The sequence below is a fragment of the Pithys albifrons genome, chromosome 10 (assembly GCF_047495875.1).
Source record: "Pithys albifrons albifrons isolate INPA30051 chromosome 10, PitAlb_v1, whole genome shotgun sequence".
In the NCBI taxonomy this organism is placed as follows: domain Eukaryota; kingdom Metazoa; phylum Chordata; class Aves; order Passeriformes; family Thamnophilidae; genus Pithys; species Pithys albifrons.
The window spans coordinates 12324479-12341410 of NC_092467.1; the positions used below are offsets into that span (position 1 = coordinate 12324479).

At 36.1% G+C, this 16932-nt stretch overlaps 2 protein-coding genes across 3 annotated transcripts in view; one reads left to right on the forward strand and one right to left on the reverse strand.

The window, feature by feature from the left end:
- On the forward strand, window positions 1-11836 carry AKNAD1 (AKNA domain containing 1). The gene is given in 15 exon segments (XM_071565805.1): window positions 1-138; window positions 141-1105; window positions 1766-1825; window positions 2149-2263; window positions 2365-2516; window positions 2626-2685; window positions 3166-3299; window positions 3648-3783; window positions 4451-4614; window positions 6889-6974; window positions 7829-7951; window positions 8036-8146; window positions 9022-9103; window positions 9935-10070; window positions 10694-11836. Coding segments are annotated over 15 exon segments (2556 nt in total). The 5' UTR covers window positions 1-32; the 3' UTR covers window positions 10820-11836.
- Window positions 11224-16932, reverse strand: part of STXBP3 (syntaxin binding protein 3) — a 20689-nt gene continuing 14980 nt past the window's right edge. For both annotated transcript variants that reach the window (XM_071565806.1, XM_071565807.1), the window contains exons 14-19: window positions 16642-16780; window positions 16006-16112; window positions 15465-15563; window positions 14509-14594; window positions 13969-14117; window positions 11224-12294 (exon numbers count right to left, since the gene is read on the reverse strand). In XM_071565806.1, the coding sequence (XP_071421907.1) occupies window positions 12203-12294; window positions 13969-14117; window positions 14509-14594; window positions 15465-15563; window positions 16006-16112; window positions 16642-16780 (672 nt within the window). In that variant the 3' untranslated portion in view covers window positions 11224-12202. The remainder of the gene's footprint in view (window positions 12295-13968; window positions 14118-14508; window positions 14595-15464; window positions 15564-16005; window positions 16113-16641; window positions 16781-16932) is intronic.

Below are 16932 nucleotides of genomic sequence, written 5' to 3' on the forward strand. Positions count from 1 at the left end.
GTAATACCATTCTTGTTCTACATAAACTGGGTATGGAGACTACAAAGAAGAGCAAACTGTCAGACTGGATGAAAACCCCAATGAATAATTCAGATGCATTAGGCTGTAGCACAAATGCAAATGAAGAAGAACAAGACTACTTTATGATGAAGATGTAGGAATAACACATGAATACAATAATAATTCAGATAATTTGAATTACTGTATTTGTGCAAAAGGTATTTCTGGTATTTTAAACTTAACCTGTTCTGCAGATAACAAAAACATAAAAGCAATGGCAAATTATGAAGCTCATCCACAGCCTGAAGAATTTTCCAGTCCCCACAGAGGCACCAAAGGACCAATGGGAGTGTCAATTGAAATGCCTGGAAGTGAAGCTTCGTTTAAGGAGGAGTTACCTGTTGGTAGTTCCAGTAAACCAGATAGCAGAGAACATCCAACTGCCTCAAAGATGTCCGATGTCCTTCTGCGCCATTTTTCTGAGGGAGAGCTACTGAGCACATGCCGGTTAATTGAACACGAGATGATACCAGAGACATCCTTTGCTGAAAGTATCAATGACACTGTGAGCAAACCTGAGCCTTCAGAGCAGCTCAGAGGCCCTTCAGTGCAGGAACAATGGGCAATGAGCTTCGAAGGGTATCACACAGAAAAGCAGGAGGAGGTAAACACTGGTGGTAAAAATGAAAATGCATTAAGTGATAGCAGACCTGTTTCAAAGAAACCTGTTGCTTCTACTGGTAAGTGTGGATGCAGACAATATTCACAACTGATTAATGACAGTGAAAAGACACACAGTTTTCAAAACATGAAAGATGAGAGAGGCCTGTTTAAGAAAACAGTTTCACCTTACAAGATGAAATATGGCGAAGGTCAAGCTCACTGTGTCCTTCCTGACTTCAATGAAGTTTCTTCAGAAGTAAGAGTCCCAAAAAGAACTGACAATATTTCCTCAGTTCCTACAACTGGAAAAGCAAAACCCTTCCCTATTTTCCTAAGTAAATCAGTAACCTTGAACAACATTCTGGAAAATAATCACTTCAATTCTGCTGAAGTAGAGAATCAGGAAGAAATGAGCATTCCAGAACTGCTGCAACAGCTAGAGGTAATTAAGATGCTTGAAGAAATTCTTCATACTTGATAAGTGGTTTATTGTAAGAAGATACTCTGTGTCCCATAAAGTCTAACATGACTAGTCGATGCAGGCAGTGCATCACTTGACTCAAAAATTGCTTTCACAAATAAAATTTTATGGGACTGACTTTTTAGAGAACTTTCATTACCAATTATTTAATGACTATTATGTAATATTCTAGTATTTAACGATGGAGGATTATTTGTGATGATAAAGCATCCTATCAATTCACTAGGAAATTCACTACACATTTTTATTTCTAGTGTTACATGTAAATGTTTAAATTCACAAAAAATACTTCAAATATATTTTTAAGAAAAGCTTTATTTTTATACTGAGCCTGTGTTAAGATAACTTTGCCTTTTTCATGTCTTAAGGCTCTTCAACTATTTAGACTGGTATTCCTTTTAAAGGATTTGTTTGACAGCAATATTTATCTTGTAGTAGTAAATTTATTTTGAAGTTTGTTAGTAATTGGATAATCACTGCTCAATTTCATGCCCTGACATGGAGTTCATTTACAGAGGTATACCAATTCTCAAGTCCATTCCTAGATTTAGATCTTAGTAAATCACTCGAGATTTAACAAGTTTTAATAGTTTCCTCTGTTATTTCCTGGCTGCAAACGAGATGCTGACGCAACACGCTGACTCCCAGAATCACACTGACCAGATGAGATTTAATGCTAAGGTAAATCTCTCAAAATAGCTTTTTAAAGTAATTTTGCTGTATCTCCAGGCCTATGACTATCCTCCAAAACTATTTTCACTTTCATGTTGTATTTCCCATTTACACAAATCCTCTCTATATTTTCACAATGTAGAGTTGAAGTATTTAAGTATTTATACAATAAGAAACTATATACATCTAACTATAAACTTGGAAAATTATATGGTATTGTTATAATAAACATTTCATGAATATTTTGTGTTTTGAGTTATTTCTAAGCTTTTTGTTTAGGTCCATAACTGTTCTATACATTGTATGTAAAACCGAAGTTCTCACTTCAACAGGTACTTCCTCAGTCCGACTTTCCAAATGCCAACACTGCCTACACTGGGACAGAACCTGAGATCACATCACATGCTCCTATTCCTGTAAAACCTACACATGGTGTGCTTAAAGCAAGTAAATGAAATTACATTAATATGCAAATTACTATTTTATATAACTTGATTACACTTTTGGGCAGACATCTGAATTGATCAATCTTATCTTGTATTCCATAGGGCTGCAGCCTGGAGCAGCACCATCAGCATTCCCAGCAGCTGGTACAGTGGAAGCACACTGTCCAAATCCTTCCAGTTCACTGCCAGAATCAACACTAGGAGAAAAGATGTCTGAAATACTAAAGGATCAGACAGATCAACTGAAAAAGAAAGTAAGAGCTCTGTTTCAGTATGGAATTTGAGCATCAGTGAGAAATATATATTCATTTGGCATATTTGTTTTCAAAATCCCAAATAAAAGTCTAATATTTTGTCTTTAAGGTAGAAGACTTCTCTAAGCAAATGACCCAAGAAACATTCTTTTTACAAGACAAATACCTGGTAAATTATTTTGCATATTTTGAGTTATCTTAAATGTACTTTGAATGGCTGTAGATTACAATTTTCTGGGAAGTTGCTTCATGTTTTCCTCAAATGGATGCTTACTCTTTTTCTCACTTCAGACTGAAGGTACAAATTTAAGAAGCAAAAATCAAGATGCTCGGTAGGTGGTTGAATTCTCACACCTATTTTAGGGATTACAACTCAAAACTATTAATGAAAGGCCTTAAGTTGCCATGTAAGTTAGGAAGTTTGACATGTAAGGCATCAGTTCAGAAGCCACGGTTTAATGTTTTACTTGTATATAACAGAGCAGCACAGAGTACCAGGTGATCACACAATATGCAGTCCTGTTTCAATTCAGGGACTTATCAAAATTCTTCCCAACAGCACTGCAAACAACATCTGGCTCACATAGCAAGCTACAGTGATAGCCAAATCATACTGACATTTGTATTGAATTCTTTCTTATTGATGAAGGCATTAAATCAACTGAAAAGATACCTCAATGCCTTGGAAAGGAATTACTTAACAGCTAGAGAAGAGCACCGTAAGTTACAGCTGCAGAACTACATGGACAAGCCAACCAGCATTGGAGAGTTTGATCCTGACAGGTTAGAAGATAAGTGCTAAGCAGTACATCACTGTATTTTCCATATTTTTAATGTCTTATAACTTTCACTTCATTTATCCATTAGAATTTTTCTGAAGTAAAAACATTATGTTACATGTTATATATAAAAAGTGATTTGAACAAGATTCATCTTGGGCTTTACATGTCCTGCTTATAATTAGGATGTCTCTTTAGTTAATTCAAATACTTAAAAGGGACTCCATGAACTCCACTGATTTTATCTTTTTCCTTTCCTATGGGAAGCATACTGCAATGTCCAATATCACACCAGGAAATAAAAGGTCAGTTTACAAAGGTTTAACTAACTGTGTATTGCAATTGGATTTAGAAGGGTGGAAGGGGCAATATTTAGACTTGGTATGCTGCTTGAAGACGTTCAAGAACAAGTGGATCACAGCAAACACAGCCTGTCCTCTTTGCTGACTTCCTGTGAATCTGCCCATTCATCACATTCTTTTTGTGAGGTAAGTGAATTTTATTGTTTAAAGACTATAATTATTCTGCTTTACTGATGCACGTTTCGAGAACGTAAGTGTGGTTGTACACTTGCATATTCTCCTCACATAAGAGCATAGTGCTTTTAGATAGCATGTTACTTAAAATATTTTATGAAATATTAATTTCATAATATTTGATTAATTTTGACAGAAACTTAAGTACAAAAACACTGCTACACACTGAATATCCCTAATTCCAGTTTTCAAAGCATTTATTTCAGAGTAAAAAAATATGAGCAGCTACTTTTTCTATAAAGCTCTCTTGGTACTTGGGGAATTAATCAATTACCACTGTCCTTTAGTGGGAAGAAATATTACTTTTTTTTGCCCAAGATTTTTAAGCTTCAGAATTACCAAAAGACCGAACAGTGGTGTGCTATAGAAAACTGAGTTTACTGCTAAATATAGTAATATTTTGTCCCAGATCATAAAAACACACACACAAAACCCCAAATCTTACTGCCTTCTACAAATCTACAGATAAGTCTCACCCGATGTTCATAATCAATGTTTTACATAACATTTTTCTCTGAAGTCCAAGTTAAGAGGAAGTCAGTAGTGTGTAGCAGGAGTGACGCCCTTGCAGTGCAGTGACCACACACACCTGTACCTGTGCTGTGGTTACTTTGTACAGAGCTCGCTGCTTTCAAGCAATGCTGACCCTGCAGAAAGAAGAGATACTGATACTCCATTTCTTCACAAGCACCATGAGGGAGAGAAGAGTCAGAAAACTGATGTAATCCCACAGACAAATCAACTTTATTTAGAAGGCAAAAAGTGCTATCTTTGTCCTCTCATGTAAGTGAAAACTTAGAAGCAACTGTTGAAGTTTTTATTAAAATATAGTTAAAATTGTTTGTTGAGTAAGAACATCGGAATGACTGGAATCTCTGAAAGCAACAGGAACATTTCCAGAATGAAACTTCTACAGAATTCTGTAATTACATACCTAAGAATTCCTCCCAGCCTGGTACTGCTACCTTTCTGAGTCTGAAAGTATTTTCTGAAGCCAAAACACTACTATCACCTGGAATTAACTCATACTTCCTTATAAAACTCACTACAGCCACACAAATTCAGGATGTGAACAACTAGTCAAAGTACAGTGCCAGTACAAGATTATTAGCCAATATTTGTGTGGTATTTTTAATTAAGCAAGAAAAGGGAGAGATGCAGGTACTTATATAATTAACCATCAAAACCTTTTGAAAACTCTAGATACCATCTCTGCCCTCTTGGGAAGTATTTCATAGGTGTTAAGCATCTCAATGGGATTAGAGAAATAAATAAACTGTTTCCCCTTAACCAATCTAAGGTTAATAAAAGAAAGCTAAATCAAGGTCCAGAAAAGCAGCAGAGCTTCTCAGAAAAGAAGGTCTGCCGGTAAACAAGCATTCTTCTAACTAATGGTAGGGGATCTCTTTTCATACTATTTTATTTTAAACTATTAAGTGCTCATATTTTGTCCAGTCTGCTCTACAGTTAGAATTGTAAATAGATTAATGAAATTGTAGAGCTAATGGAAACTAACAGTATAGAAGTGATATGCAAATGATGCCACTGTTTCCACTGTTTGTTGATACATAATAGTTACAGATACACAGTAATATATAGGGGCATACATAAATTTGTTTTACCTTCTGGGTGCAACAGAGATTCCTTTCACCTCAGGAAAAATGTGCTGCTGAAGGTCTTGCATCCCAGAGTCAGGGTACATTAAGTCAAAAAGGTACTGGTGATGAAGCCCGTACGAAAGGCCACGTGTGTTGCATATTTTGGCTGGTCACAGACAGGCTGTTTCTGGAGCCAAGTGAACAGATATGTATGTGCATGTCACTGATAGGCGTCTATACTGGACTCTGCATGAAACACTCAATTATGTCTTGAATACACATAAATGGGAGGATGATCTGTTTTCAAGTTTACCCGCAGTTAATCACATCAGGTATGTGACATACCACATGACCACAGATGGCAAAACTCCAATCAATTTTATTAAAGAGAGGATTACATTAATATTACAAATTAGCCCATCAGAGTGGGCCAGTATAATGTTTATGGTGCTTAAACGACACAATTATTTTAATAGTGGATTAACAGAAGAGGCTTTGTCTTTGCTCAGCAACACATGCAGGCATCCTAAGGTGGGATGGCTGCAAAGTGTCCAGCAATGAAAAATATTTGACATTATCACTATTGTGAACTAACCCAGAAGGAAAACAGTGATACATTCGCATGTATTTCAAGTGTAAGGGTTAATCCATACAGTTTCATTGTCAGTGTGATAAAAATAATTCTACCTGGATTATTCTGCAGTTTAAAATTTTGGCAAATTAAATCTCTATCCAAAGCTATATCTTATAATACCTGCAGCATAGAACACAGTGAAATTAATCTGAATGTTCTATCAGATTACAGGGTAGATGTTAGTATCTGTCCAGTAAAACTTACTTAGCTTCCACTTTTTTCCTCAGTCATTTAAAGAAAGTTAGCTCAACCTTCTGACCATCACGTTCATGAATGGGTAAAACTTTCCAAATAAATTTGATGATCCTGTACACCCTAAGTTGAAAATACACATCAAATACCTCAGACAAGGAACTTTGTTTGTGTCATCTCAGAAGGTACATCTCAAATATTCCTCTGATTATCTAAAGACAGTGCAATTAAAGCCTTAATAACTCCGAGTTACTAAAAAACCAGATTGTACCTAACATACGTTGTATCAAAATACTCTCAATGGTAACACATAAATATGTGAAATGTCATACTACTTTACTATTCAAATATGTGATTATCAAGACATCTACTTTTAAGCATTTTTAACAGATGTGTTAAGTCAGAGTGTGTCCTTTAACTACAGGGGTCATTATTTTGCCATTGGTTAATTATTAATATAAACTCTACTGGCCACCTTTTCAGATAACTGATACAGATAAGAGTTCTTTCTATGAATAATTCTGATTTCTTCTCAGCTAAGAAGTGGTTAATCATTAATATAAGATGCTTGTAAGTCTCATCATAGACGTATTATGATACAATTAAAATACCATTCTGTTTTCATGCTCAAAGAAATACAAACATCAAGGAAAGAAAAACTGGAACATCTTCACTCTTCATTCAGAGAAAACCAACTGATTTATCAGATACCAACCTGAGTAAGTTGTGATAGCATACAAAGAACTGTGCTTAAACCTGCTAGTGAAGAAATACAGCTGCCACTTAAGAAATACATTCCTGTCACCATCTCAGCTACATGAAAATTGTAGTTTTACCAGATGCTACTGCCTAGCACAGCACAAAATGCAATGAATTAAGAGACCAAAGAGGACACCAAGTCAAATTCACTGTGGAGGTCTCAGTGACAGACCAAGAGGCAACAGACAAGTTGCAAGGCAATTTTGTGTCTCTGAGGGCATCCCAATTTCATCTTTCCACTGCAGAATATTCTGAAGCTGTTAGTACCCAATAACTAAAGAAGAATAGCACAAGCTGTCCTAGATTCAGTTCTAAGTCTAAATATATAGTTTATTCTTACCTTTAGTCTATCTGCTGTCTTTGGCTTCTTTGTGATAGGCTTGCACTTTAACATGAGACTGGGGCCACTATTGTTAGCACTGGTTTGTGCAACAGTTACAGCAGTGCTGTACTAGAGCTGCCCAAATTCTCATCTCGTTTCTATTGGGCTGCATTGTTTGCACAACACTATGGACAGAGATGGAGAGTTTAATTTATTTTTTTAAAAACAGTTCTTTGTCTGAAAACAACCACCACCAAAAATAATAAAAATCTATATCCAAGGCTTACAGTCAGTGCTGAAAGCCAATCTTTAAAGTTCAATCCCTATACTCCTGTAAAATGGAGGAAAATGTACTTCCTCAAACTGCAGTAGAATTAATGGCAGCAAAGGACTCTGAAATTATGGTGTTGAAAGCCAAATAATTACCTGGGTACACTAGCCAGAGTTTCTAATATTTCAGAACAGTTTTTAACTTGTTTTTTTTAATTTTAGGCAGTGCTTCAGAAGACATCTCATCCTACGATTCTTACAATGATTCACAAAGCAAGGATCTTGCCAACTGTGACACTCCAAGTTACGAATCATCAAATATGAGATTACGTGGAGAAAGAAAAGGTATAATGATTGCAAAAATACTAGCATCTACAAAGAAACATTACTTAACAGTGTTTGTTTTCCTAAACGTGTCTGTTTTTTCAGGCTTTAGATGCAGATGCCCCAGGGGAAGCAGAGATCAAGTTAAACTGAGGAATTACAAAGAGTCTGTTCAGTCTTGTGCCCTATGTAGAAACAAAGGTTCTGGTCCTTCCTGTAAGTATGATGCATTACTGAAATAACTGCCAACCACAGACTAGATTTTAAGAGCAGAAAACCACTCTGCACATATCAGGCCAAATTTAATTTAGTATAAGCAATCACTAGCATTGTGGCTAAAACAGTGCATTTTTATAGATCTTGTAGAGCAAAATCAGCAAATTCAACTTTTACGCATCTGGCAGAGTTTTATCCCCATGCACGACAGCTTTAACCTTTTGTGTTTCATTCATGGCAAAAATATCTCATTTTGCAGGGCCACCTGAAAGAATATGAAAATTGGGCATTACTGTGCCCACTTTTACAGTGCCAGCCATTGCCTAACATGGTGCAAATGAGTACTAAAGAAAATGTCAACTCTACACTCATTTGTGTGAATGCAAAGTCAAGGAAACACTAATGAAAAAAAAAATTTAAATGTTTAACATCTACCTTTTAAATTCACTTCTCAGACTCTCTCTACCATAAGAATAAACTGCTTAAAGAAAAATGTAAAATTTCGACAGTGAGAAGAAAGTATAAATTAGCTACTTGTCTCTAGCAATTCTGTGAAACTATAAATCAAAGTAGTACTCATGTAATTATTAGGATTATGGCAGTCTGATTATTCTACACCTCTCCCCTGCAGTCTTTCACTGTATGAAACAGAAATCTGCATCCCATTTGCCACAGAGCTAAATTACACAGCAAACACAAAAAGGGTAATCTGTCCTCATTTACAAAAACCTTAAACATATTCAAGTTTTATTCAGTAGTGATAGTTTGCTTGATCTTTTATTTATGCCAAATAGAAAAAAACTGTTAAATACACAAAACCCACAGAAAATTACTTTTTTTTTTGCTGGTTTTAAACATGGCCTCTGTGACTCCAGTTTATTCACAGAAGAGAATCTCTACTCAAAAGGCTCACAAAAACCCCCAGTCACATGGACTTACAACCAGACTTTCTGAAAGGTAAGCTGCTGCAGTAACTACACAGTACAAATGCACATGCCACTGTTGAAGATTCAGCAAGTAAAGAACACACCAGTATCATAAGCAGGAAGAATGTTTTATCTTTTGCAGTACATGTTGTATATTAGAATTTTATTCATTAGTCAATTTAAAATATTTACTCTAAGAACATGTGTAAATAATTCTTAGAGTAGTTCTTCAGTCTTTCTAACTTAATGAAGAGTAAACATGTAACTTCTTTATCTGACACATTTAGTAATTAAAAGAAATATTTCACTTTATTAAGAGGATGTTCCCACTCAGATTCAAAAGGAGGTCTGTATTATTAGGATGCAACTCTGTTTGCTGCCGACTATTTATTTCTAAGTAACAATCCTACTTTTAATTGTTGTTAACATTAAATTACCCTGGGAGATGAGAAGTAAAATGGATTCTTAACTATAGTACAAACTAGACTGAAATGCAGACAAGTTGTTACTGTACTTTTTGACAGCATTACTCAATAGCAGGAATTGCTTGGAAGTCCAGGAGCTGCCCTTGAGAATCCGTGGCACAGACCCCTGTGGGAGGGAGTAGCACCAAGACAGTGATGCTATTATGAGAGATTTCCTTGTTCTGCATCCTGGAATGTTTTCTGTCTTACTGCAATAGAGATGGAAAACAAATATTGATGAACTGCATTTTACAGTTAAATGGAAGATTCTACTCATTGTAGAATTGACTGGCAACCGACCCAGTGTGCTATCAATGTGTATGTATTTAATTCAGAGTTTAGAAATTCTTGTACTTACTGAAACTGTTTGTATTTTATTCTATATATCTTATCTTTAGAGAATCCTTTGAGGCTGCCAAAACCTGCTGTTCAAGCACATGCAACAAAATTACTGTTTCACATCAATACCTACCCAGCAAGAAGTTTGCTCAAAGCAAATCTGCAATCAGAAACGCCGATGATTCCAATGCAAATGTAAGACTTTAGTGTGAAAATCAGAAGCCGCACAACTAGTTTGGAAAAGTCACATCCCTGCATCATGGCATTGTTGAATATCCCTTTCTCAGCAAGCTGATCATTACAATCTAAGCACATGTAGGCCATCTGAGGATAAGACTGTAGGAAGTTAAAACCCCAAGCATTTTAGCTTATATATTTGTATATTATTTCATGTAAGTATGTCCAGACTTTTTATGCAACTTAGTGCTTGTATAAGTGGTCAGGACAGAACAGGAGCACTGGATCTTACCTCTGAAATTGTTCCACATACTGAAAGCATGTCAACACCTAGCCATGCAAACCACTATCACAACCACAGGAAAGCCTCCACAATACCACAAACATGCACAACATTCGGGCTGCTTCTTTATAAAGGTGTAAATAGCCCTCAGTTCAAATGATTACACAGTCAAAGAGAAATAAATAAGATAGTTCCAACCTGAGTTGTGGAGCAGTCTGACATGACAACTTCTACTTCTCAACATGTATTTAGGGTGAAAGTCATGCACAAAACCTTAAAATTTATCACTTTCTGTTCTATACTTATGTATGCATTTGCTTTCACCAATAACAAGGCTGCATTTTATTATTTCCAACAGATTCTAAGTTCTACTCTGGATCATGCCATACAGACAGCAAACAGTTTGAAGAAAGCTACAGAACGAATGGTACGAACAGTCTCAGAAGATCTCGCTAAAGTTAAAAGAAAACAGTATTCATACTGAAAAAAGTCAGTATACATTCAATTCCTGACACATTTGGGTGCACTTGAAAGATAAAGCCACTTACTCTCATTATGCCCCACATCCTGCCACATCTTAGAATCATTATGGAATGTTCTCACCTTTCATTCCTTTCTGATGTTGGGGGGACAGAACTAGACATTTTTCCACCTTCTAATTAACTCTGAATGAACTTACCTAGCAAAAATATTCTCTTAACCTACTAGTTAACCTTAGAGCAAAATAAAGGGCAAAGAAACAAAACCACCTTCCTGCAAAAAGAATATGCTTATGGTTGGGAAAAATGTAAATAAAAATCCATGAGCAATCTATTCTTTTTCATTAGAACATTTCTCTCAGATTCTACAGAACAACAAACATTTCAAGGCACATAAATAAAACATCCCTTCAAAAGTTTAGTAATTTTAATTAAGTAATTTTTAAAGAGACATCTAAACATTACCAGTATTACAGAATTCTTCATACAGTTTAGATTATTCCCTTCAATGCAAATTTAAGTACTTCTTCCTTAGTATGCAACAAAACAGAAAAAAAGAAAGATTCAACAGCTTCCCTTCTTTTCCTGTCCTTTCCCCTGCTTCCACTTTCTCAAGACAACATGTTTACAGTTTTGGAATTTGTGTATAACAGACAATTCAACTTCTAAAACAGACAGACTATGTAGACACAATCATAAGGAAGTTGTTAAGAAATTACTTTTTTTAAAAAGCTTCACTAATAGTCCCTGTATATACTTAAATATAAAGTGTACTTCAGTGCAAAGTTGACAGCATTTCCAAAGTTATTTATTGTGATTAGACCTGTTTAATACTTCTGTGATTAACTCCCTTACCCAGCACCATCTAAAAAGCCTTTGATTTTTCACAATTCCACATATTTAAAGAATTTTCAGTGAGTAATTTTTACAGAAAATATTACACTTGAAGACACTGCATTTGTATGAAATATTTTTACCATAAACCTGTATTTACAAATTTTCTGCTGAAGCCCCTACCCAAGAGCCTATGCCCTTTTTTATTCAGTCATTTTTAGAAATAAATTCTGTTGTAAAAAGGTTTCACAGTTCTCAGACAATTGCAGTTTATATATAGTCACAATAACTTTCAGCATAATTTCTTAGGAACAAACAAGCCCTTTTGAAAAAAGCACTTACAGTGTACTACCAAATACTATCTAAGAAACACATGTGTTTAGTTTCTTCTCTCTCTGCCTTCTACTTCCCAAAACTCAGCAAATTTAAATTATAACATGACTTTCCATTAGTCAGAACCGTGTAGTATCGTAGTGCAGTATTTGGAAAAGTCAATTCCATTCAAGTATGTACATACTGTTTGTCTTTTTAATGCATCATAAATATCACCATATCTACTCATCCTTAATGCAGACCATGTCCTTGGGTTTACTAAGGCCCTTCACTTCATCCAGTAGTCTTTTAGGTGTCAAAATATGAGTAGAACCTGACAAAAGAACACAAGTGTTAACTGTATCAGGCAAATTCTGACTTTCAGACATTCCCTCTTTAAAACATCTGTTACATGCTGGTGGTTTTTTACTCTACCTGGGAAAGTGACAACTACAACAGTTCCAAGTGTGTTCATATAATGCACCATCCTATGAATGGGTCACCATTCAGTGGGCATTAAGTCCCTCTCCCACACACTCTCACAGCCAGATCAGGACTCTTTCTTGGAATACAAGTTTCAAGTCCTGCTCTGTGTGCAATTGTCCCAGTCTGCAAGAAATCTGCCCATTCTGTAAAGGGCGAGTAAATGCCAGGCTGTATCCCAGAATCAAGGAACCACCTGGATTAAAGGTTACCACAAACAGTAGCTTTCCACAGAAATACCTGTTACAGAAAACTGCCTTTCACTGACTAACATTTCTATGAAAAATATACAACAAATTCCAAGTTTTGAGCAGCAAAGAAAACCCTTTGTATTTCTCAGGAGGGCACAACTATCTTTTATCCTCACAGAGAGTGACTGTAAGTTCTGCCATGAAGGGTCACCCTACAGTTCTAAAGGCAATGCTTATGTGTTTAAGACTCCAGCTGTCTTGAACTTCTGGGTTTTGCAGTGTCCCTCTGAACAGGCTAGTATTCCTTGAGTTCTGGATCAGGAGTACAGCAAAATCTTAATCCTTCAGTAAGCCATGGGGAAATTTGGCCACTTTCACCTTCCCACAAAAATCAGGATGGCCAACAAAACTATAAGAGTCATTTCTAAACGAAAGGGAAGATGGTGCTGTGGTTAGTGCCAGATACCACAGTGAAGGAGTGACCTGGGCTAAATGTGGTTTTGTAAACAAGTCTCAGATGAAGAAACAGTCTTGTTAAACTACATTCCTGTTGTCCCGGTCTTTCCATTGCAACTCAAAACTAGAACCAACATTAAACCTACTTCAACCACCATCAATGAAACCAGCAAACAAAAAATAAACCAAACAAACCATTCACACACACGAACACGCCTACAATACCCTGACTATTTTGAGGTAACACACTCTAGATCTCAGAATCAAGGTTGTCATTGTTTTAGGAAAGGATTTATTTAAAATCATGGTATATAAATTAAACCCTTTCACAAACTGAAAACTTAATTTAATTGCCAGACAAATATTTCAAGCTATTTAAAATGCTTTCAGTGACCCTGTACCCAAATATCAGCTGACCCTGCAGATGCATGCAGGTCTCTAGTAAGGTTTTGTATTTAGGAGCTCTGTTCTGATATATCATACTACTTCCAAAAGCAAAAAGAGTAGCAAATATCACTAAAGGTAAAGCACAGGCAGATGCAAAAGTCATAAGGAAACTGTAATGCAAGGGAATAGAGGTATGTGTAAATCCTTTTTGCTATACATCAACATATTTCTCTGACATAATTCATGATGATTGTCCTGTAGAGCATAACTGTTTTTTTGTCCTTAATATCTTGTTGCAAAAAACCCTCTAAACATCAAGCAGTCTAACGAAACTGAAAAGATGCTTCCAAGTGCATAGTTTTAGGAAGCACACTAGCGACAGTAGCGCTGTACTGAACCAACACAGGGAATGTAAGAAAAGTGATCCTTACACTTTGCAGAACCACACGCGGTACAGTGCACACAGCACCCCTCTCCCAGGGAGAGCTTACCAATAACCACTTCACAGGACTTGTAGGCTTCAGAAACTTCATAAGCGCTGCGCATCTCGGAGTATGTGACACCTCCAATCACAAAGATGATCAGCCTGGCACTGCTCCTCCGCTCCTCTCTGGAACTGGCCTTGGGTTTCTGCCGTGCACTGTCAAAGATTCCACAGGATGACATTTATACAGCTTTGTGGATTCACTTTTGGTTAAAATTATACACTTCACAAGCAATAACAATTACTGTCACGCAGTTCATGGTTTGATTGTCATTTCAGCAGAAGTATTTCGATAAATTCATACATTATCAATTATCAAAAGGGAGATACTTGAAATAAATCTGTATACAGCTAAGAAGAATTACTAAAATAACAACCAAGTTCAATATGTTTTAGATTAAATAAAAATATAGGCTTAACACTTCACCATTGCCTTATATACATTACTTCACCATTTAGTAAGCACACTACCATAACACTTTAGGATGTATATGACAAAAAGACTGAGAAGGGGGTAAATTATTTTCCAGGAAATTAAACTATTTACCTTACTGCTCCTGAACCATTCCAGGTGGGCGGACACCGGGAACAATAAGGCCAGTCTTTTGAATCTAGTTTGTTTTCTATAGCATCCTGAAGAGCAAAACAAAGATGCACTTTAAACAGCCTTGTAGACCTAAAATGCACCCCGTTTCACCTCTCAGTAAGGATGTCCTAACTGGAATTTAATGCCAACACACACAGCTTAGAGTACCCAATTACAAGCAGCACCTCACAAACAACACTCCTATGTAACAAAATGCTGAACCACATAATGCTGAAATGTATTATAAGTTTTTCGTGTATCACAAAGGATTGGAAGTACATTTGCTTTTTTATAAACATATTGTTGATTTAACTGTTCAGATTTCACAAGCAGCTTTTCATCTGTTAACAACCCTAACATATTTAATTTCTATAGCAGTGTAGGAGGGCAGTCAGGATCCACTGACAATACAAATGAGCACGTGAAAGCCACTGAGAATCTATGAATGACAGCACTGGGTCATACTGAAGGTCCAGTGAACTCACTATCCTGTCTGACATCACTCACTAATGGGTGCTTAGGAAAAGGTTTAAAAACAAAGGAACTACACTTCTGGCATGAAACATCTTCCAGCCTCTACCACACTACAGCTTGCATTTGAATTGCAGTTTAAAAACCCACTGGAGTTAAAAAATACCAAACCAAAACAGATCGTGAAATTACACCAAACACTGCCAATCACATGACAAGCTGTTCTAAAGGCTTCTTGCTTTCACTTTCATTTGCTTCACCTTTAAAATTACCTCCAATAAGGAACAGTACTAACGCACAGCAGTCTAATGTTCTGTATTGCAGGCAGACTAAAAAAGATCACTTTGCTCACCAGATGTATTTAACTAAAGTAACTGAGAATAGTATGGATTGGCTCACTTAAGTAAATTACTGCACCGATGAAATAATTTGTTGGTCAAGTTTACCTCCATAACGTCTTTGATAACAGGTGTCCACCTAGAAAGTTGAAAGGTTTCTTCTGAAAAACGGTCCCTTCTTGGGTATTTATGCTGCTGAGCAGCAAACTGAAAAGATTTTCAAAACATGGTTGCATTACAGAGTGTATTTGGATTGTTGAAACTTATGGCAGTCAGTAGTGGAAGGAGGCGGCAACAGTAAGAAAGAAATAATGACACAAAACAACAATTAACACCTATAGAATTCAGGATATGCTAGAAATACTAACTTCAAAGACAAGGAACTGAGTCAGTTGGCACTTTCCAAAAACAACTAGGTCAAGCCACCATCTGATGATTGTAAGGGGAACATTATGGGTACCTTACTTTAAACAATTAATATTAATAGTTTTTAAAGGATTTACCACTTAAACATTTTAAAAACAACAATTCCTAGCTATCTCCTGCTTCCAAAACCAGACCTGGATAAATACCACTAGAAGTTGCTGAAAGAGCTGTAGACCAGTGCTTGGATAGTAGAAAATTACAAAGTAAATAAATAGATGCTTACTGTAGATATAACAGGAACATCAAGGTATTTCCAATTTCTTATCATATCACTGTCACTTTCTATTTGCACATTCTGGATGAGCTTCTCCAAGTTCTCCTGGGTAGTTCCTTCAATATATGGAAAACAGAGAACTTGATTACCAAGAGCCTGTGACTAAAACCAATTTTGTCTCACGCATTCTGAGCTGTTATTTAGTTCAGGATGTTTTGGTTTGTTGTGTAATGTAATACTATATTTAAGATTAAACCATATGTTATGGTCCATTTTTGAGACCAAAACTCAATACTTCTGCAGATTCCTCAGACGAGCATTCTGCCTATTTCCTCCTCTACTACTATAAATTCTTCGCCACTGACCTAACTTGTGAAAACAAGAAAACTTAAACTATTGTACACATCCAAGAACAGGAGTGATATCAAAACATTTTAGGAATCCACATTTGAATTACATCTCTTAACTCCTTATCAACAGTATTTTTGCTACTAATTTGAGAGAAGCAACAGAGGATGGACAAGATTTCTTTCAAACCCGGCCATCAACTCTAATACAAAGACTCACGTTAACTAAAAATACCTATCATAAAACTTGAGTTCAGGTTAACAGCACTGAGGAAAAAAATAGGGCAAGTTATCATACCATTTGTGCTAAAGATATATAGGAGAATAGCTCTAATTTTGTCATAGCTCTCATGACTTTTGTTGAGCAGAACTGGAAGGAGGACCCTCATGGAGTCTTTCACTTTTTGACCTTCTGCATCAGTTCCAAGAGCCAAGTCCTAAATTAATAAAAAATAAAAAACCCCCACACCATAGTTTTAGAGAGCAGTCATTAAAAAGCAACATTGTTCTGTGTGTTTTGAAATGCATTTTTATGAAACTGCAGGTTTCAGGAAACAAGCTGTATCAATTTAAACTCAGTATGGCAAGT